The 23,811-nt window shown below is 43.0% G+C and overlaps 1 protein-coding gene across 14 annotated transcripts in view; it reads left to right on the forward strand.

Moving 5' to 3' along the window:
* The window catches only part of TRIO (trio Rho guanine nucleotide exchange factor), a 3,493,742-nt gene that overhangs the window by 885,995 nt on the left and 2,583,936 nt on the right, over positions 1 to 23,811 (forward strand). For all 14 annotated transcript variants that reach the window (XR_012724343.1, XR_012724344.1, XR_012724345.1 and 11 more), the window contains exon 24: positions 985 to 1,107. Coding sequence is in view for 11 of the 14 variants with exons in the window: in XM_075314973.1 (XP_075171088.1) it covers positions 985 to 1,107 (123 nt within the window). In the remaining 3 variants the exon portion in view is untranslated. The remainder of the gene's footprint in view (positions 1 to 984; positions 1,108 to 23,811) is intronic.

Genomic DNA, 23,811 nt, shown 5'->3' on the forward strand with positions numbered 1-23,811 from the left:
AAACAGCAGACCGAACTCTATAGCCAATCTATAACTCCCTGTACAGATCACCCATCTTCTATCAGTTTGAACAGGTACACCAAAAAGATTCAGGGAAATAAAACCAGCGGGGATGCGTACCTTTTGCTATGGCTTTTCTCTCTGTTCATTTTCCATGCCTGACCATTTTGTCAGACGAAATCCATCAAAGTTCACGTCTGAAATTTGGAGTCACAAATTGGTTTTTCTTTCTGCTATAGCACGCGGCTCTCGGCATTCATCAACATCAATACAATCCACCAATGTTATAATCCAAGCACACAGACCAATGACCAGTACAAAGCTAAATTCACACTTAAACCCTGATCACATCCCACAGTTCACAAAGGCATAGGTATGTCTGTGTTCTTGGACCAGACTATTTAATACAAAATGTCTCACCCGAATGGAAAATAGATCGAATTCTCCAGAAAGTAAGGCAAGTGTAAGAATTGAATTTTTCTTTGCTTATGCTTCAGCTATTAGCATTACTTTCCTCAGAGGATTGATTTTTCACTTGAGATTCGGATGGTATATTGTGTCTGGGTTCCTGTTTGTGACGCTGTGTTGTGAGCGAAATACTCTAATTTTATGCCATTGGAACTGCAAATTAATAAGATTTGTTTTACAAGCGCTTGGAGAAATAAATGCAGCACAGCCAATTGTGGGGTTTGGTTTATTACATCATGTGATGAGCTTATATAATATATCACACAAAGAAATTACTGTGCACCAATTAGAACCATAGGGGGGTGTGCAGAAATGTGAAACTTCCTTGCCCATCAGTGTAAGCTGAACCCTATGACATCATTCAGTTAGAAGACAAGACGATATCTATAGAATACAAAATGGCTTGTACACTCTCACAGAGGTTTATAGTCACATAATGATTGACTGCATTCTTGTAAAACCAGGCAACCAATTTAATTGATGTTATATAGTGACGTGATTATTTTGCTATTGTAGGCCCTTGAATGGATTCATGACAGTGGTGAATTTTATTTATCTACTCATACATCAACTGGGTCTACTATACAGCATACTCAAGAGCTGTTAAAAGAACATGAAGAGTTTCAAATAACTGCTAAGGTATGTATGTAGATTATTTTTTGTTTATTTTCAGTAAAATGATTTCTATCTAAATAGATGCATTTTTTGTTGTTACTATTTCCCAACTAAAGTTCAATCTGTAAGCCTGCTTCTTGTTGCTTAATCTCATGTTTATAATTTTAAAGAAGCATTACCATTGTTCGGTCTTCAAACACGTTTTCAGTGTGCAATCTGACATACAGCATGACTTAGGAAAGTCTGACTGATGGCCTATGCCTTACCGTACTGACCCAACCCCAAAAAAAACACTTTCCCCTTCTAACCTAAAATAAGACACGACTGCGTGACATTGGATGTAATAGACCACAGCAGCCTGTGTATTAACACCGAACAAACAATAACACTTTATCCATAATCAGAGTAATATTCTATAAACATAACCACCAGCAAAAGGGGGGGGGTAAATGAAGAGTCCATTGTTCATGACTGCACCACTAGTTCCACCACGTGCCTTCAGCCGCACCACACCGGCTCGAAGACACCCAGCCGAGTGTTGCCCAACCAATGTCACGCTGTGACCCAGCACAGCAGAGACCCACGTTAACATGTCCCGCTGTGACCCAGCACAGCAGGGACCCACCTTAACCAAGTATACCATTGCAACACCAGGGATAACCCGTTCCTGCACTGGGTTCCCCCTCCCTGCCCTTTGTGCAATCCACCGACTTCAAATACCCCCCTCCTTTCTGCCAACTGCTGCAACAAGGTCAATCCTCTTTGTGTGTCCATGACAATCTCCAAAAGACCCTAAAATTAGGGCGGGACGATTCCGGACGTCTGCCAGGTGACGAACGAACACCCCTCCGCAGTTCTGCCCTATATATCCACTCTACAACTGACCACCCCCTGACCAATCCCATGGCCCCATAACTCCACCCTGCACTTTTCCTGCTCAAAATGCACTACACCTTAACCCTTCGCTATCCCTCAGGCCTAGCATCCCTCCTCAGTTATGTTCACCCTCCCTCGAGCCTTTTTGGGGCAGGCATCCGGGCTTGTCTTGACTTAAGAAAGTCTGACTGACGGCCTAAGCCTTACCGTACTGACCCAACCCAAAAAAAACACTTTCCCCTTCTAAACCTAAAATAAAACACAACGACTGCGTGACAGTGGATGTTAAAGGCCACAACAGCCCCTTTTTTTAACACCTAACAAACAATAACATTTTATCCATAAACATAGTAATATTCCATAAACATAACCACCAGCAAAAGAGAGGGGTGAATGAAGAGTCCATTGTACATGATTGCAAAACCAGCTGCACCACGTGCCCTCAGCCGCACCACACCGGCTCGAGGACACCCAGCCGAGTGTTGCCCAACCAATGTCCCACTGTGACCCAGCACAGCAGGGACCCATTTTAATATGTCACGCTGTGACCTAGCACAGCAGGGACCCACTTTAACCAAGTATACCATTGCACCACCAGGGGTAACCTGTTCCTGCACTGGGTTCTCCCCCAGCTCTTTGTGCAATCCACCGTCTTCAAATCCCCCACTCCTTTTTGCCACAGCGAGCATGTATGACACCTTGTACGTGCAAGTCTCATCACCAAACCAACCCGAGCCGTCTCCACGGCTCCAGCAACCAATGCCTTGTTATTAATACCAATCGGACGAAAACGAACTCAATTGGACCTCACAATTCCTCCTGCATCAAACCACGTTAACAACATGGCCAGCTGCACATAAGACCTGCACCTAGCTGTCCCCAGCACCTGATCCTACACACGATCTGCTCGACAAGTCCCCAACGAGCCGCCTGAGTCGCCACCCACATTCCGAAGGAATGAGATGCAAACTCTGCCTCGTTGAGATTGCGACACTGCAGGGGCCTTGAAAAGATTTCACCCCCACTGATAATTTGACAAAGCCAACCATTCTTATTGTAGCAGAGAACATGCACTGGTTCCCTTAACCTCTAACAGCTCCCTGAAAATGTGCCCTGCCAACAAATCTAGGCATGCCTCCAAAGACAGGTGCCCCATTGACCGACCACACAAGCACAACACTCGGGCAGGAAGACAAGGTCCCGAAGCAGTCAGGCCCGATGTCATGGATCAAGCCCCTTGACGCCCCAGTGACCAAGCCTCCTCCACCCGCGTGCAGTACCAAAACCTCTGGTGACCAACCAACCTTGCGTGATAGCAATCCTCAAATATTCTCCCCAGGGCAATTATCAATCCCAATCCACTAAGGTGACACAATGTCCCTGACGACACCGCACCAAAGTCCATCAAGCCGAGCACCGGCCTGAAAAAAAAGACCTAATTCATCACCAATGTGTCACAACACCACCGCTGCCAAAGAGGCAGTCCCCAAAAACCCTAGTAGGAGTGCACCCCTCTGACTACCGCCTCGTACTCAATGACTCTTATAAGGGTTGACCCACCCTAGGCTGGCAAAATGACCACTATTAATTATGCGCTTCTCCTGTGCACTCCCAACCCCAAATCAACAATCACTAATGTTGCCATACTTTTACCAAAGTGAAATGAACACCTCACCCAATCCCTGTTGAAATGTGGATCCATCAAACACTCACAAACTGAAGGAAAGCAATGCCAACCCGTCCTGAAGTCCAGAAGAAACTCAGACACACCCCTCACTCCTCCGCAACTGCTGACACCATAAACCTAGGCTATCCGTCAAAACTTTGCACCAAAGGTGCCCAGTGCCAACTAATTGTCTGCCACTTTGTCTTAAAACACGGCAAGCCACCCCAAACAGAGCCCAACCCCCCCGTCGATTACCAGAGCCCTTCGCACCACTCTGCTGATAACTTTCAGTGCACCCCGCACTGTATTCCACCTCCTTGACATACCGCCTCTCCCGAGGTTGTGCCGTGCATCGGTTTTATCCCTGTAGTGCCAGTCAGGACTCACAAGAAACATGGGACCAAATGGACCTCCTGGCAATTTAGTGCCACAGGGGCTGCACAGCCTTGTAAGACCGATCACAGGGACATCAAGACAAAAATGTCATGCCTCATGCTCTATACACCATTCCCGACAAACGGAACACACCTTAAATCGGCACTGGCTAGCTGGATAATCAAGCATTACACCAACCGTGGCAACCACCCAGTCCCAATAGTCAACACAGTGGGTGGCCCCCCAAATGTCACCCATTCCTCGAATCGACACATAACCCAAGCCCCAAACATCTAGGAGCACCAAAAGATGAAACAAATCTAAACAAGGATACAGATATCTCCAAGACCCATATAACAGTATGGCAAAGCAAGGCAAATCGCCCCCAAAAAGCCCCCTGCCCATCGTGACCAAAGAACAACCTCCACTGTATAATAAACCTCCTGCAGGGCCCCTTACCAACAGTCGGGAACGAATACCAAATACCACGCTATACAGTTTGCCGACTGCTCAGCCTGCAACCATACTAAATTGCCATGGTGGGAACATACCTGTCCGCGCATATCTTCTACCGGGTCAAGAGAGGAAGGATCCTAAAACCTGCTGTCCCACCCAGCTCGACATCTGCCGAACGTCTGCCCTCAACAAACCACGTCGCACACACCAGCGTACCTAAACCCCCCCCCAAAAAAAACACTACTCACTGAGCCCCTTTTTGGAGCCCTTGTCTCGGACAGAGGCATATAATCTCCACCCTCATAAAATGCAGCTACTTTCCACATCGCCCAAGATCAACAATAGCACGCACCCCACTGCAGCACTTACGCTTAAGCTGACCAAATGGACTCCCAACAACAGCCTTTCATGTCATTGAACTACCATCAAAGCCCTTATCAAATCCGAGGGAGTAGAGGTAAACCTCCCACCAAAAACTCCCCCGGTGACTACCAGAAACAAATCACGAAACAGCTATGGTCACGGCTATCCACGCGACTTCACCAATATCTTTCACCCCCGCATCAAGCTCCACCCCACCACCGACTTCCACGTGAGTTACTCGTGAAGCGCCGTAAACATTAACACCAGGCATTCAAAATCCCCTATGGAGGCCAAGCCCAACTACGGCAAGCAAAATAAAATGAGTCCTTCGCCTATGCATTGGTATACGCAATACGCAATATTGCAATACGCAATAGTATGAAAACGCAACACTCACGAAGGGCATATAGAGCAAGACAATCTCCCCTGGACTCCATACCAGCTCCCAAAATTCCCACATTTTCCACATCAATGTCCAACCTCATGGGACTAGATCTATTTATAGTCTGTCAACACTGCCAGGCTATACAAGCCAAGCACAATTGGACCAATAGGACAATGCAACAATGATCCACAAGGTAGAATTACCGGTTCCCACTAGTCTGGGGTGAACTATGCAGTCGTATCACAGAAGGCGTGCCCTTAGTATCCAGGCAATACAATGCTGTGAGAATTCTTGTGTCATGCACACGTTGCTTATTTGTGACTTGCGGATTTTCTGATAATCTGCATCATGTAAATTATTTCAGCATTCTTGCAGCGTTTTTTTAACCCATTGACTTCAATGAAGTCAGTTAAAAAAAGCTATATAAGCGCAGGTATAAAAAAATTTCAGATTTGTTGTCTATTTGATTTTTTTTATAGTGTTTTTGCATGCATTTTTAGAAAGTGAGTTTTATAGTAATAGATACAGTGGCATGTAGAAGTTTATGCACCTCTAGTCAAAATGTTTGTGCTTATTGTGAACAGTTACCGTATTTTTCGGACCATAAGATGCACTTTTTTCCCCCAAATGTTGGGGGAAAGTGGGGGGTGCGTCTTATGGTCTGAATGTGGCTGCGGGGAATGAGGGTGCTGCGGTGGAGCGGGTCATTTGGGGCACGAGCAGACTGCAGCAGCCTGCCGTGACCACGTGGGCCCGCTCATTTCATATGCACGCCCATCCTCCCGTCCATCATCTCAGCGCTGAAGCCGCCACTGACAGGTGGGCGGGATGATGGGCGGGGGGGTTGAATTGGGGGGGTGCGCACATAATTAACAGCCGGCCCGCATGATCACCACTGGCAACTACAGCCTGAAGTGATCATGTGTGGCTGTATTCACTGCACCCTGCGCATAATCATCAGCGCGGGGTGCAGTGAATCCGTGTACTCACCCGTCACCATCTGTGGCGCCGTTCCCCTGCAGCATCGCGATGTCTTCCTGTCTGCCGGTCAGCTGATCTGTGTAGTGAGCGGTGAGCACAGCGATGACGTCATCGCTGTGCGCGCCGCTAGTGTCCACACAGATCAGCTGACCGGCACAGAAAGGAAGACATAGCGATGCTGTAGACAACGGTGACTGCTCCACACAGCGGCGCTGAGGTAAGGTGAGTATAAATGTTTATTTTTTTTTTCTGTGCCACAGGATACAGGCCATATACCAGGATGGGGGTATATTATGAGCAGGATGGATGGGGGTATATTATGAGCAGGATGGGGTATATGAGCAGGATGGGGGGTATATAGCAGGATGGATGGGGGGTATATCAGCAGGATGGGGGGTATATAGCAGGATGGGGGTATATGAGCAGGATGGATGGGGATATATGAGCAGGATGGATGGGGGTATATGAGCAGGATGGGGGTATATGAGCAGGATCATATGCAAGGCAGGAGGATCATTACCAGGATGGGGTACCTTAGTAGAGAATTTGGGGACATTACCCCCATAACAGTGTCAGCAGTAGATCCTCGCCCCATAACAGTGTGTCATGACCACATTTTTTGGTTAAAATTTTATTTTCCTATTTTCCTCCTCTAAAACCAGGGTGCATCTTATGGTCCGGTGCGTCTTATAGTCGAAAAAATATGGTAAACTGTGAAGATGAAATGATCTCCAAAAAACATAAAATTAAAGATGTCACATTTCCTTTGTAGTTTTAAAGACCAAAAAAGTTATTTTCATCATTTTACATTTTCAAATTAACAAAAAAGGAAAATAGGTCTATGCAAAAGTGTGGGCACCCTGCATGGTTAGTACTTAGTATCTCCCCCTTTGGCAAGTATCACAGCTTGTCAACTTTTTTTTTTATAACAAACTTTATTTGATGACAAAAGATAAATACAAACCTTTCAATCATTTCTTAGTAGATGTTGGTCATTCAGCCATATTCTTATTATATAAAAACCTTCTCATTATCCTTTATGGGCTTTTTTTTTTTGTTAAATTTATTGGTGACTACTAAGGCTGGGCAGACCCGGACAGTAAAAGTCCAGATCCGCGTGGTTTCAAAGTTGCTCGAGATTTTGGCTGTTAGATCCAGATCTCGAATAAGTAAAAAAAAATAATGAGAAAATAAGAATGAAGTAGTGCTTCATACATATTGAGGCTCCAGCCGGTTGAACGCTGCTGTACGCTGCTCCTACGGCCTCCCTGTGCCGTTCATTTAATATGCATGACTTTCCCGGCTACTGGGCCATCCTGGAGTCTGATTGTTTGCAGTCAGACGCGCCCCCAGCCTGTGTGATGCGTCACCCTCACAGCGGGCAGCCATGTTTCTTTTTGGCCATTCGCTGTGACAGAGATGTAGCAGAGCTGGAATCAACGTGGGACATTGTGTGGATTATTTTTGACCTGCAGGGGCGTGTTGGGGTTAATAAAGTGGTGAAAGAGGGTGGTTTTTTGAATTTTATTCCAAATAAACGATGTTTCAGCGTCTGTTTTTTTACTGTAACTTACAGATTAATGATGCAGGTGTTTTATAGACACCTGTGCCATCATAATGTAGGCTTTAATGGCAGCTGTGCGCTGTTATTAACCCCTCATTACCCCAATTGCCACCACACCAGGGCAACAGGAAGATCGATGAAAAGCTCCGGGATTGTCACATCTAATAGATGCAACCATTCTGGGCAGCTAGAGGCTGATATTTTTAGGCTGGACCTCCCCAGCCTGAGAATAAAGCCTCAGCTGTTAGCCTTATCTTGGCTGGGTATCAAAATTGAGGGGACCGAACGTCTTTTTTTTTTAAATTCTTAAAAAAAAAAAAGCCACATATGGTTCTTCATAGGCTGGAGTCACACTTTCGAAGGACTTGCACGAGTCTCGCATCAAATCACATCACGTCCACACACACTTTCCTGACAGGAGTCAGTTTGCTGCATTTAGTTCTATGCAGCTGCACGCTTTATGATAGAAAAAATAATTAGGGAACTAGAGAGATGGAAAATCTTGCCGCTTTCTCTATTTGGACAAGTGCACTCGATCAAAATGATCAGTTTTGCAAGACTTCTTTACCCAATGCAAACCATTCTAGTCCTTTTAAAACACACATCTATGTAAACACAATTCAGAAAGGATTCACTAAATTTATTTGGCAGGGCAAAAGACCTAGAATTTCATATAAATTAACCTGATTGAAACAGGAAGGAGGGATGTAAATGCCTATGATGAGAGCCTATAATTTAGCTGCCTTGACAAGACACCTCAGAGATTGGATATACAACACTCAGTACTTTTCCAATACTCAGTTGGAAAAAGAGCTAGCAAAACCCCTAGATCTAATTACGATTTTACATTTGAAAACGAAGACAGTCCCATCACATATTAAACTCAGCTGCCTACTAACTGACACTAGAGGAGCCTGGAAAACAGGAAATTATATAAATTACCATTTAATCTTTCAAAACACATTCCTCTCTGGGTAGACATCAATTTTGAACAGGGACAACAAAACAAGCTTTTTGGAGAATGGAAACAAAATAGAGTTAAAAAATTAGGAGATTTACTAAATCTAGAAGAGGGCAAGGCCTTTAACTGTTAAGAAATGTTGGATGCATACTCGCTGTATAACAAACACTTTCAGTACAGGCAACTGGTGAGCCATTACTCGTCCATAACGAAATGCTGGGGGACACTGGGAATTAGAAACGGATTTGATATCTTGTTGGGTGGAAGAAAGGACCAGATTTCATTGGCGACACTTTATGCCCAAATACGGAGTCAATAAGATCAAGGTAAAGAGAACGAAGTGGAGGGAAAGTGGAACAATAAATTTAAAGTTGAAGGTTAAGAAAAGGTGGTGGTTAACGAACAATGGCAAGAGATGCAATTCAAACTAATGCACAACACTATATACGCCTTTGACCTTTCGTACACAAATTCGCCAGCACACTATCTTAGCAGTTGCCCTAAATGTCACCTTCACAAAGCAAACCTGATACATTGCCTATTAGAATGCCCGATGATAGCAAAACTTTGGGGGGGATACAATCAAGCAGATAGACAAGACGTGGGGAATCAAAATTCCAAAAAGATCCGATTCTCTGTTTATTCCATGCAAACATGCCACAAGTCGAGAGACGAGAGAGAGGGAAGAACAGTTACTCATTCCAAAAGCAGTACATGCGTTTATACTATCTGTTAAAAAAATGCATTTTGCGACACTGGCTTACAAAACAAGCACCAGATATTACAGAAGTGTTAGATACCATGAAAATGTTGATACTGATGGATCAATTAGATGCAGAAGATAGCAAAGAGAAATGCACGTCTAGTTTTTTAAAAAAAATGGAAAACATTTATAAAAAAAAAATTACTCTCAAAGAGAGATTTCTAATTTAATGCAGCGTTTCAAAGATATAGCCTGGTATAGCTGGGGAGAGCTAGATGGCTAATTTTTGGAGAATGAGGATAGAAAGGTAAAACAAGGAACCCTTATGTTATGGTTATTTCTATGTTAATTTATTGTTTTTGATGTACAACTTGAAAACGCCAACATGTTTAGTGTTGCGAAAGAAAAAATATTTAAAATGGATGAGAATTGTTAAAAAAGCTAACTGAGAATGTTTTCATTTCTGTAACTATTTTGTTGACAACTCATCAAATAAAATGTTTAAAAAAAAAAGGTCGACACTAATGGATACATTCATTATTCCAGCAGTCATTATAAGAAATGATAATATCCCTCTGAATCAATATAAAAGAATAAGGAAGAACTGCACTCTTGACACAGATTTCAAAAATCACGCAAACATTCTCCGTACATGTTTTCGAGAAAAAGATTACCCTAATTTGTTTTAAAAAAAAGCGTTTAACACTACTAGGACTATGAAACCAGAGGAGTTCCTGTATAAAAATAATAAAAATAATATCCCTTCCCATGAGAATATATGATTTTAGTTCCAATTTTATTACAACCTTTAGCAATCACAACCTACTGTATATACAGTATTAAAAAAAAATATGAAAAAGCATTCTAACATTTTAATAAATGATCGCTCCTGTTCTGAATAAAACATTACAACCACTTCTAGGAATTACTTTAAAGAGGGCCCCTACCATCAGAAACATTTTACCCCCCAGCAGACTTACAATTGATGTAAAAAGGGGTAAATGCAGCCACTATGACAGGATCCTTTAAATAAACAAAAAAAAAAATTGTTTTCTTTCTCCGGGTCCGAAATTTTTCAGATTAAAAGTTTTTTTTAACATGTCAATCAAATTTTGTAATTTATCTTATTGAATGTGAATGCCAAAAAATTCTATGTGGGGAGAACATCACAAACATTGCATAACAGATTAAATGCACATAAACATAATATCAAAAAAGGTTTTTTACTGTATGGTCTTTCTAGACACTGCACTTTAATGTAATTTTCTTGTCATGCACCAAAGTGACCCCGATAGAACAAGTTCCCCACAATACTCCAAATAGATTGGAATTCCTGAGTAAAAAAGAGACGTATTGGATTTATAAATTAAATACATTAAAACCTATGGCACTTAACGAGGTCACGGATACATTTTATGATTGACTTTAATTTTATATTTACTCTTATTGTTATATTTTATAATATAATTTTTAATGTTTTTCATAAATTGTAGTTAAAAGAAAAAGGTTTTGGTACCATGTTAGCCAGTTGAAAAATGATAAATTTGCTCTCAGTGAGAGAAACAAAATGAAAATTTCGTAGTTGTGATACCTTTTGATGGCTAATTAAAATAGAATATATGATGTTATAAAGCAAGCTTTCGAGACATCTCAGGTCTCTTCCTCAAGCATGGTTTGTCATAGCATGCCTGAGGAAGAGACCTGAGATGTATCGAAAGCCTGCTTTATAACATCACCATATATTTTATTTTAGTTAGCCATTAATAAATTGTATACACAGTTTTTCAGTTCATACATTTTTATATCCTAAATCAAGCCTTATAATATATATATATATATATATATATATATATATATATATATATATATATATATATATATATATATATTATATAAATTATATAATCTATGTTTTATGTAATGTATACCTAGTGTACAGTCATGGCCAAAAGTTTTGAGAATGACAAAAAAATTATATTTTCACATGATCTGTTGCTCTCTGTTTTTTAATTGTGTTTGTCTGATGTTTACATCACATACAGAAATATAATTGCAATCATATTATGAGTACCAAAAGGTTATATTGACAGTTAGAATGAGTTAATGCAGCAAGTCAATATTTACAGTGTTGACCCTTCTTCAGGACCTCTGCAATTCTCCCTGGCATGCTCTCAATCAACTTCTGGACCAAATCCTGACTGATAGCTGTCCATTCTTGCATAAGCAATGCTTGCATTTTGCCAGAATTTGTTGGTTTTTGTTTGTCCATCCGTCTCTTGATGATTGCCCACAGGTTCTCAATGGGATTAAGATCTGGGGAGTTTCCAGGCCATGGACCCAAAATCTCTGTTTTGTTCCATGAGCCATTTAGTGATCACCTTTGCTTTATGGCAAGGTGCTCCATCATGCATGAAAAGGCATTGTTGGGCGCCAAACTGCTCTTGGACAGTTGGGAGAAGTTGCTCTTGGAGGACATTCTGGTACTATTCTTTATTCATGGCTGTGTTTTTAGGCAAGACTGTGAGTGAGCCGATTCCCTTGGCTGAGAAGCAACCCCACACATGAATCATTTCAGGATGCTTAACAGTTGGCATGAGACAAGACTGGTGGTAGCACTCACCTCTTCTTCTCCTAATAAGCTGTTTTCCAGATGTCCCAAACAATCGAAAAGGGGATTCATCTGAGAAAATGACTTTACCCCAGTCCTCTGCAGTCCACTCCCTGTACCTTTTGCAGAATATCAGTCGGTCCCTGATGTTTTTTCTGGAGAGAAGTGGCTTCTTTGCTGCCCTCCTTGAAACCAGGCCTTGCTCAAAGAGTCTCCGCCTCACAGTGCGTGCAGAATCACTCACACCAGCCTGCTGCCATTGCTGAGCTAGCTCGACACTGCTGGTAGTCCGATCCCGCAGCTGAAACCGTTTTAAGATATGGTCCTGGCGTTTGCTGGTCCTTCTTGGGTGCCCTGGAGCCTTTTTGGCAACAATGGAAGTTCTCTCCTTCAAGTTCTTGATGATACGATAGATTGTTGACTGAGGTGCAATCTTTGTAGCTGCGATACTCTTCCCTGTTAGGCCAATTGTGTGCAGAGCAATGATGGCTGCACATGTTTCTTTAGAGATAACCATGGTTAACTGAAGAGAAACAATGATACCAAGCACCAGCGTCCTTTTAAAGTGTCCAGTGGTGTCATTGTTACATAATCATGACTGATCGCCAGCCCTGTCCTCATCAACACCCACACCTGTGTTAATGGAACAATCACTAAAACAATGTTAGCTGCTCCTTTTAAGGCAGGAATTCAATGATGTTGAAATGTGTTTTGGGGGTTAAAGTTCATTTTCTTAGCCAATATTGACTTTGCAAGTAATTGCTGTTAAGCTGATCACTCTTTATGACATTCTGGAGTATATGCAAATTGCCATTAGAAAAACTTAAGCAGTAGACTTTGTAAAAATTAATATTTGTAGCATTCTCAAAACTTTTGGCCATGACTGTATTCTCTATTTTATCTCTTGGGTAATGTGCATATTTATTATTTTTAATCTTTCACCGCTGTATTTATGCCTTGTTACTTTAAGAGTTGCTGTTATACAGCTTTTTATGTGTGTTGCCTGGGGTACATGGTCCATGCTTTGATGCGGTCTCCCTTTGTCCCGTAGCCAGCTCCCGCCTATTCTGGACATGTTCTTTAGGCCATGGACAGTCATACTGACTCCTATACAACTGCGCATATACTTTGCTCAAACATCCAGGTTATGAACTTCTGTGACCCGGGTGCATGCCCAGTCTACATTTTTCCCATGCTTTTGAACTATATTCAACTTTTGTGCAGCCGAATTAAAAAATCTTCCCGTGGTTTGGAACATGGTGAACTTTTTAGTCATGTGCATTAGCTTTTTCTTCTGGCATTCACATCCACTGCTTTCCTTTAAGGGTAGTTATTTTCTAGCCTTTTTGTAGGTTAAATATTCCTCTATCCCACAAATTATACACATCAACGCACTTATACATATAATAGTTACGAATAACATAGATTCACTTTATTTTCAGATCACCATTTATTTATTACATTTTATTCATTTATTTTCCCATTTTCTGAAATATTCACCTTAAGTTTTAGTATCATTTATTATTATTATTATTATTATTCTCAGTACTTTATTTGCAAATAATAATTCACCAATACTGAAAGGAATATTGATTACACTGTTATTTCCCGCCTCACACAGATAACCTAGAAAAAATAGATGTTAAAAGATTATCTCACACATTTCTGATCTAGCGTACTGGTTAGCTTGTATCCACACTACCACCACCACCACCGCTGGTTCTTGGCCAATTTTTACGTACATACATTTTTTTTTTCTTTTTTCTTTCCTTTTTTTTTCTTTGAAAAAGAAAGTGGAACATTTTTGAACATTGACAGATTTTATTTGGAAATGCTCTTAGATATGTTTTTTTGCAATTAACAGTTGTTAATTTTAACATCTTGCCCACCGACTACCCGCCTTTCTTTGAAATTCTGGGAGCAGTCTTGAGCCTGGTCGTTACAGATATAGGTGTATGTACAGTACAGACCAAAAGTTTGGACACACCTTCTCATTCAAGGAGATTTCTTTATTGTCATGACTTTGAAAATTGTAAATTCACATTGAAGGCATCAAAACTATGAAATTAACATATGTGGAATTAAATACTTAACAAAAAAGTGTGAAACATCTGAAAATATATCTTATATTCTAGGTTCTTTAAAGTAGCCACCTTTTGCTTTGATTACTGCTTTGCACACTCTTGGCATTCTCTTGATGAGCTTCAAGAGGTAGTCACCGGAAATGTTTTTCACTTCACAGGTGTGTTCTGTCAGATTTAATAAGTGGGATTTCTTGCCTTTCAAATGGGATTGGGACCATCAGTTGTGTTGTGCAGAAGTCTGGTGGATACACAGCTGATAGTCCTACTGAATAGACTGTTAGAATTTTTATTATGGCAAGAAAAAAGCAGCTAAGTAAAGAAAAACTAGTGGCCATCATTACTTTAAGAAATGAAGGTCAGTCAGTCCGAAAAATTGGGAAAACTTTGAAAGTGTCCCCAAGTGCAGTGGCAAAAAACATCAAACGCTACAAAGAAACTAGCTCACATGAGGACCACCCCAGGAAAGGAAGACCAAGAGTCACCTCTGCTGCGGAGGATACGTTTATCCGAGTCACTAGCCTCAGAAATCGCAGTTTGATAGTAGCTCAGATTTGAGACCAGGTCAATGCCACACAGAGTTCTAGCAGCAGACACATCTCTAGAACAACTGTTAAGAGGAGACTTTGTGCAGCAGGCCCTCATGGTAAAATAGCTACTAGGAAACCACTGCTAAGGACAGGTAACAAGCAGAAGAGACTTGTTTGGGCTAAAGAACACAAGGAATGGACATTAGACCAGTGGAAATCTGTGCTTTGGTCTGATGAGTCCAAATTTGAGATCTTTGGATCCAACCACCATGTCTTTGTGCGACGCAGAAAAGGTGAACGGATGGACTCTACATGCCTGGTTCCCACCGTGAAGCATGGAGGAGGAGGTGTGATGATGTGGGGGTGCTTTGCTGGTGACAGGTGCTTTGCTGGTGACACTGTTGGGGATTTATTTAAAATTGAAGGCATACTGAACCTGTATGGCTACCACAGCATCTTGCAGCGGCACACTATTCTATCCGGTTTGTGATTAGTTGGACCATCATTTATTTTTCCATAGGACAATGACCCCAAACACACCTCCAGGCTGTGTAACGGCTATTTGACTAAGAAGGCGAGTGATGGGATGCTACGCCAGATGACCTGGCCTCCACAGTCACCAGACCTGAACCCGATCGAGATGGTTTGGGGTGAGCTGCACCGCAGAGTGAAGGCAAAAGGGCCAACAAGTGCTAAGCATCTCTGGGAACTCCTTCAAGACTGTTAGTCACCGGAAATGGTTTTCCATCTCTTGGAGCTCATCAAGAAAATGCCAAGAGTGTGCAAAGCAGTAATCAAACCAAAAGGTGGGTACTTTGAAGAACCTAGAATATAAGACATATTTTCAGTTGATTAACACTTTTTTTTTAAGTATTTCATTCCTCATGTGTTAATTCATAGTTTTGATGCCTTCAATGTGAATCTACAATTTTCAAAGTCATGAAAATAAAGAAAACTCTTTGAATGAGAAGGTGTGTCCAAACTTTTAGCCTGTGCTGTATATATAGAGGAGCCTCTGATGTACTACCACTGTTGATTTTTCTGTAAAATTGTCCTGTTGAAGGAGGCTGCGTCCTCCAAAACAAATAGACTTGATTGAATAAAAGAAAATTAATAAAACTACTTGATGTTTGATGTCAGTGCAGCATATCCCGGTTTCTTCCTTCTATCTCTGCAATACGTTTCTCCGGGTCTGCAACAGACGCCATTTCATGCTTGTATAGAAGTTGTGACTGACACAACTAGTACTAGGGCTGAGTGGATCCGGACTGTAAAGTCCGGATCCGCGTGGTTTCAATGATACCCGGGGAAAATAATTAAAAAAATAAAGAAAAACATATAAAACAGCGTTTCATACTTACCGAGACTCGGTGTCATGGCAGCACACTGCTTCCGGGTCGCGCATTCACTTCCTGTACTGTGCATCGTATACACAGCTTTCCTTGCCCACGGGCCGTCCTTTCGTCTGTGATTGGTTTTAGGCAGGCTTGAGCCCAGCTTGTGACAGTATCTGCCTGCCATGCAGTCATCGCAGCTCAGTCATTGTCTACACAGCCAGCGGTCGTGATCTAAGGCCACTGGCTGTGTTATGTTGCAGAGCTGAAGCGGCGTGGGACCTCGTGTGGATTACACCAGACCTGCAGGATGTTGGAGGTTAATAAAGAGGTGAAGGAGGGTGTTTGTTTTGTACTATATTCCAAATAAAAGATTTTTCTCTGTGTCTTTGTTTATTTACTTTATTTACAGGTTAGTGTTATGCAGGTATCTCATAGACGCCTGTGCTATCACTAACCTAGGGCTTAGTAGCAGCTGTGTGCTGCTATTAGCCCCTTATTACCCCGGTTGCCACCACAACAGGGCAATCGAGTAGAGCCGGTAAAGCACCAGGATTGTCACATCTAATAGATGTGGCAATACCGGGGGGGCTGCGGGCTGAGAATACCAGCCCCTAGCCGGTTTTATCTTGGCTGGGTATCAAAATTAAGGGGGACCGCTTGTCGTTTTTTTTTTTAAATTATTTTTTTAAATAATAATAAAAAAAAATGAAAATGCCACAATATAACGCAATAAATGCCACATGTGGTTTCTCTTAGGCTAAAGTCACACTTGCGAGTCTGACATCGCAGCACAGCCTCACACACTTCTGACAGGAATGTGCATGTGTTTCTGAAACACATGCACGTTCACCACACTGACCCATAGACACTTGCACTTGCCCACCGGCCGTCCTGCTGCCTGTGATTGGTTGCAGTCAGCTGCCACTCTGCCACTCAGGGTGTGGGCGTGTCTAACTGCAATCAATTACACACGCCGGTGGGCGGGCAAAACAATGAATATTGAATTGTCGGCTCCGGAAGGGAAAAGCGTGACCCTGAATGAGTTTTTATGCTATGACACAGCCTCGGGTGAGTACACCAAGAATGCTCCTACCCCCTATCCCCTCCACAGACATTTTTAATCTCCGGAGTCTGGTCCCCATAGACTTATATGGGCACCAGAATCCAGAGCGGATCCGGACTTTTTTTTTTATTCCAATCTGGCAGTGATTCGTTGGTCCCGGATTTTGGTGGGTTCGATCAACTCTAGTGAGTACATTTACCTGTTTCAATGTCACATCTTACCAGATAAGACCCTATCTGCGCTTTTTATCTGCAGTACACTTATATATCCTAAATAAACTGAATATAAATAAATAAAGCGCAAATGAGAGGCACCCGTGGAAAACATCTTAGTATATTATAATATAGATCTGCTCACCTTTTCTGGTTGCGCGCCCCCGCACAACCCCAGTGATGCGTGTATAGACAGTGATTCCTCCTCTGTTTCTGTTGCTGCAAGCGCGCTTGCTAAATCCAGGTTTGGTATCGCTTCTGGTTCCTAGTATCCACTGGCACCTTGGATCTCAGAGTTCCTGTGCGATCATCTGTTCTCCAGCTGGATTCTCTGATTGAACTTGGCATGTCCTTAGCAGCTACTACCGAATTTCCCGTTAGGGAGTGAGCATATAAGAAAGGTATTTCGGTCTGTTTTAGCGCTTATTGAACCATTTGCCAGTGGTTTTAAATGAATAAACTTTTATTGCTGAGCTCCTGTGAATACACAACGAGTTTCAGCAATCCACTGTTACTTTCATCAGGTATTATTACCACGCTCACCACACGGACTCACCAGATTCCTCTGCCCCCCACGGGAACCACCACTGCATCCTATCCAGGAACCAGAGGCCAACCCCTTGGCATATAGTTCACCAGTGATTTCCTGTATGGGAACATATACAGGGTTCTGATACCCCATTTCCCCTAATTGGCATAATAAGGTGTCCCCTGGAGTCCCACTCCATATTTCTTAGTGACCTGTGGTTTTCTTGGCCGTGATCTAACAACACTTTGTCTGACTATGCTATAGGATAGCTCCTTTCTGGAGCACTGGCAAAGGTATATATCTTTTCTCTCAGTCTTCGCCCATGTGAACATGTTGTTCACCACCCTTATTCCTTGCATACTCAACTAGATCATTTGTTTGTTAATGGCCTGTGTGTTGGGCCGAAACATCATATATTATTTTTTCATATCTTTGCATGAATAAAAGCAAACTAAAATACATCTACTCTTTTTCTTGATTGAGTGTGCCCAGGTTCACCTTTGAACGAAGTTTTAAAGTGGTCTTCACAGTCTTCTGATCTAAACAGCATTGAATATCTGTGGCTGGACCTCAAAAGAGCAGTTCATGGAAGATGACCCAGTAATGTAATCTCACTGAACTGGATGATTTTTCCAAAGAGGAATGGATGAATTGAAGACCCTCAGCTGGCTACAATGTATCTTACATTATGTTGGCGCACGGGAGGGAGGGGCGGACATAAGTTGAGGTGTCCATTTAATAATTCACAGGGTATTGCTGGTAGCAATGAAATGCATTCTCAGTCATTGGTTAGAAAAACAGACAGCAGAGGTATCGGAAGTAGTAGATAGGGATTGGTGAACCCGAACTATAAAGTTCGGAGTCCGTACCGAACACATGGTGTTTGTGTACACGACCCCGAGCACGAGCTTTCTGGGATGTTCATGTTACAGTTTGGGTTCAGGGGCTGTTAATTAATAAAATTTAAAAAAGCACATTATTAAAAAATATTATGATTGTACTTACAGGTCCTGCGACGCGTCCTGCAGACTCTGTCTACCAGTGCTCCTAGTTTCGCGTTTGTCCGATCATTGCTGTTCTTCCTGGTAAGCACCTATGGCTAAATTGACCTGCCGTGACCGTGACATCATACCCATGTGACCAGTCACGTGTGAATGTTCTATTACCTCATTGGCTACAGAGTGGTCACGTGAGTATGACGTCATCAAAGGTCCTGGTGCGCCGCGATGCGAGTGTCATCGCATCATGGCGCACAATCTCCTGACGGTAGAGGGTCAGCTGCATGTATTTCCATGCAGCTGAGGCTCTCCTGTCCTGAGAATGGGGTGATGCAATGCGAGACACAAGTGCAATCATCCCCTCTTTGTCAGCCTCTGCTTCATGGCTCTGTCCAGAGCGATGTTGCAGACCTGACATGGCTCTCTGTGCTTTTCACTATGCATAGACTGTCTGTGCACAGTGATGAAGCAGAGTTGACTTTGCTGTCCCAGTGGATTACGTCGGACTAAGGATTTTTTTTATAATTAAGATTGTCTCTAATTTTTTTTGTTTTTTTGCTAATAAAAATGTTTTCTTTGTGTTGTGGTTTTTTACAGTTTCCTAGAAATTCATGGTGGCCATGTCGAATTTGGCGTGACACAATGCATTTCGGGCTTAGTACCATCTGAGAATACAAAGCTGGTATTAACCCCTTATTAAAGAGTTGGGTATAGCGCCTGGAAATGGAAAGAAACAATGCGCCATTTCCAGGGGAGGCTGCGGGCTGTTGAGAATCCCAGCCCCAACTGCCTGGCTTTACCTGACTGGCGATCAAAATATGGCGGGAGCCCACACATTTTTTTTTTTTAATTATTTTTTAAAATAAACAAAATTAATGGCTTCCCTGTATTTTGATTGACAACCAAGGGAAATCAGGCAGATGGGGGTGGCAGCCCCTAGCCATCTGTTTTATCTGCGCTGAGAATCAAAAATACCACGGAGCACTACATCATTTTTTTATAATTTATTTATTTTTACAGTACTGTGATGTCAGGCAATGAAAATCCATGGAAGCCTTTTTTTTAAGTTTTTTGCCAAAAAAAAAAATGACGTGGACTTCGACATATTTTTGTATGCTAGCCAGGTACAGCAGGCAGCTACGGGCTGCCCCCAACCCCCAGCTGCCTGTTTGTACCTAGCGGAGAACCAAAAATATAGGGAAGCCCTTTTTTAATTATTTCATGGATTTCATGAAATAATAAAAAAAAAAAACGACATTGGCTTCGCCCAATTTTTGTGTCTAGCCACGTACATCTAGGCAGCTGGGTATTAGATTCATCAGCACAGGTTGGCCCAATCTTTCTGGGCCCCCCCGCTGCGAATTGCAGCCCGCAACTGCCACAGAAAATGGCGCTTTCATAGAAGCGCCATCTTCTGGCTCTGTATCCAACTGGTGACGGGTGGCACGCTGGGTAATAAGGGGTTAATACTAGCTTTGCTTTACTAGCTAGTATTAAACCAGAGATTATTAATATCAGGCAAATTTGACCCGGCCATTAAGAATCTCCGATAAAGGGTTAAAAAAAGACACCACACAGAGAAAAAATACTGTATTAGAAATACATACACAGACACACTTAGAGACTCAATGTTTATTACTCCTTCTCACCCCTCCACGATCTTTGTCTTCTGTCTTATTTCTCCTTCAACCCGTGCAGCCCTGCTATATCAGACAGCACAGGTTGAGAGGAAGAACGCTGTTGCCCCCCCCCCCCCCCCCCCCCCGTGCAGTCTAATAACTCAATGAGTGAGCAGAAGCTGCGGGTTGGTAAGCGGTGACGTCACCGTTGCCACCGTTGCAATAGTAACCTGACGGGCAGGTTACTATAGCAACGGTGATCTCCGATCACCTGATTCCCGGCGCCGCCATTCAACACCGGCTGTGGCAGCCAATCCCTGCATGTGGTCTGACTCTGTAAAGAGTGCCGCCATGCAGGGACGGGGAGCCGACCATGTGCCCGAGTATCTTGCCGGTACACGGCGCTCAACGAGTATACTGAGTACTGAGATGCTTGTGCGAGCACCGAGTACCGGCGAAATGCACTGACAGGACCTAGCATGACGTCACAGCCATGTGACCAGTCTGTAGCCAATGAGATAATGCAACATTCACACGTGACTGGTCACATGCAGACGTCATGGAAGGTCCCTTGGTTACCGGGCGGCACAGCGATGATCGGACCCGGAAGGAGAAGCGTCGGGAGACAGAGTCTGCAGGACTCGCTACGCCACTGCTATGGGGCCCCATGAGCTGGGGGGCCGCGGCGGCTGCCCGCTTTCACTTTAATCTCAGGCTGAGTGTCAGACTCTCAGCGCCGGCATGTACAGTGTGCTGGGTAGAGCTTCTCCTGCTCTGTTCCTCATCTCTTTGGCTGAATTTGCATGCACACGTCCCTTGGCTGACGTAGCTCTAACAAGAGAGTGGAGCTTTGGACTCGGTGGCATTCAAGAGAGCAGTAGCAATTCGTAATGGCTACTGCTTGTGGGCAGCTCTGCACGACGTCGACACTCAGCAGGGAGTCAGGCAGGTACAGTCACAAAACTAGAGACAGTAACTCGGGCCCAGCGGTGGTAGTAATCTACTGCAGGACGGTAGATGCTGCTATGTATGGGCTCCGTCCAGGTGTGGCTGAAGTGTATGGGCTCCATCCATGTATGGCTAAAGTGTATGGGCTCTGTCCAGGCAGGTATGGCTGAAGTGTATGGGCTCCGTCCATGTATGGCTGAAGTGTATGGGCTCCGTCCATGTATGGCTGAAGTGTATGGGCTCCGTCCATGTATGGCTGAAGTGTATGGGCTCCGTCCATGTATGGCTGAAGTGTATGGGCTCCGTCCATGTATGGCTGAAGTGTATGGGCTCCGTCCATGTATGGCTGAAGTGTATGGGCTCTGTCCAGGCAGGTATGGCTGAAGTGTATGGGCTCCGTCCAGGCAGGTATGGCTGGAGTGTATGGGTGCCGTCCAGGTAGGTATGGCTGAAGTGTATGGGCTCTGTCCAGGTATGGCTGAAGTGTATGCGCTCTGTCCAGGTATGGTCGAAGTGTATGGGCTCCGTCCAGGTATGGCTGAAGTGTATGGGCTCCGTCCAGGTATGGCTGAAGTGTATGGGCTCCGTCCAGGTATGGCTGAAGTGTATGGGCTCCGTCCAGGTATGGCTGAAATGTATGGGCTCCGTCCAGGTATGGCTGGAGTGATAATGTATATGCTACCCCCCTCCCAGTAACATATATGCCCCATCCAATCAATAATGCATGGAAGACTATGCGGGGGTCAAAATGCATGGAGGACTATGCGGGAGGTATTATAATGCATGGAGGACTATGCGGGAGGCATTATAATGCATGGAGGACTATGCGGGGGTGCATTATATACATGGAGAACTATGCAGGTGTGCATTATAATGCATGGAGGACTATGCAGAGGTGCATTATAATGCATGGAGGACCATGCGGGGGTGCATTACAATGCATGGAGGACCATGCGGGGGTGCATTACAATGCATGGAGGACTATGCGGGGGTGCATTACAATGCATGGAGGACTATGCGGGGGTGCATTATGCATGGAGGACCATGTGGGGGTGCATTACACTGCATGGAGGACTAATCGGGGAAGCATTATAATGCATCGAGGACTATGCGGGGGCCATTATACAATGTGGAGGGCTAATGGGGATCATTACATAATGTGGAAGTCATTATACTTTATGTGGGTACATTATACTGTATGTGGGGTTCTTTATACAGTCCGGCGAGGTGTGGGGAATACAGTTGGGGATCATACTGTGTTGGAGTAGTTGAAGGGGGGTACAGTAAGGTCATACTATGCGTGTGGAGGAATTCATTGTGGGGGTATTGTGAAGTGTTTGTGAGACACTTTTGTTAGCATCATTCATCCTGGGTGCAATGAATGGGAAATCGGAGGGAAATTAGTTTGTAAGGTCTTCAAAGTTGTGCGATATGCTCTTGATGAGTATAGCTGAATATCTATCTATCTATATATATATATCTATATATATATATATATATATATATATATCTATATATATATATATCTATCTATATATATACATATATATATATATATATACATATATATATATATATATATATATATATATATATATATATATATAGATAGATAGATATTGGGGGGAGGGGGGCCTAATTAGAAATTCTGCTATGGGGCCCTATGATTTCTATGTACGCCCCTGGCAGGACCTGTAGGTGTAATGACTATGTTTATTATTAACTGTATTCTTTATTTTACAGCCCCCCCCCGCCTCATCACATAACTGTAAAGTCCAAGTTTGTTGTTCGGATGCAAGTTCGCGTTATATCAGAACTTGAACATGAAGTTTACAAAATGTTCGGGCGAGGTTTCCGAACAACGTGGGGGTTCGCCCATCACTAGTAGTAGAGCCACTAAAGAAACTGATGATTTTTATGTTTAAACTGTGTTTATAAAGCAATATCGTACAAAGGAATATCCGTACAATATGCATATACATTTTTCCATGAAATACATAAAAGAAAAACAAACTTATTACATGAGAACCTTTCTGTATAATTGTGCTTGATTAGCAACTTATTCTTTACCTTTTCAGTAATACCCAAGGTACTAAAAGACCTTAAATAAGTATTGGCGCCAGAGGTAAAAAACTTATCCTCTATTGTTTCGGTAATGTCCAAAGTATCTAAAAAACCTTGACTACAAATAAAATAAAATAACAGACTAGAGAAAAGAGGAAAAGGGTCTGATTGAAGAAATGAAAATAGATAAAGAAAAAGTGAAGAAGATAAGGGAGGGAAGAGTGAAAAAAGAAGAGGGAAAGATTAAAAAAAGGGAAAAAAAGAAAAAAAGGAAAAAAATGGGGGGAGGGGAAGGGGAATGCGAATAAAGTCTCCTCTTCCACTCACACCCTTTCAAGTACCTCCCTGAATTCTGGGGAGTCCAGATACACAATCCAAGGTCCCCAGAGCCTCCCCCCTCTCTCCCCTA

This window comes from Anomaloglossus baeobatrachus, chromosome 6 (assembly GCF_048569485.1).
Source record: "Anomaloglossus baeobatrachus isolate aAnoBae1 chromosome 6, aAnoBae1.hap1, whole genome shotgun sequence".
NCBI classification, from domain to species: Eukaryota; Metazoa; Chordata; class Amphibia; order Anura; family Aromobatidae; genus Anomaloglossus; species Anomaloglossus baeobatrachus.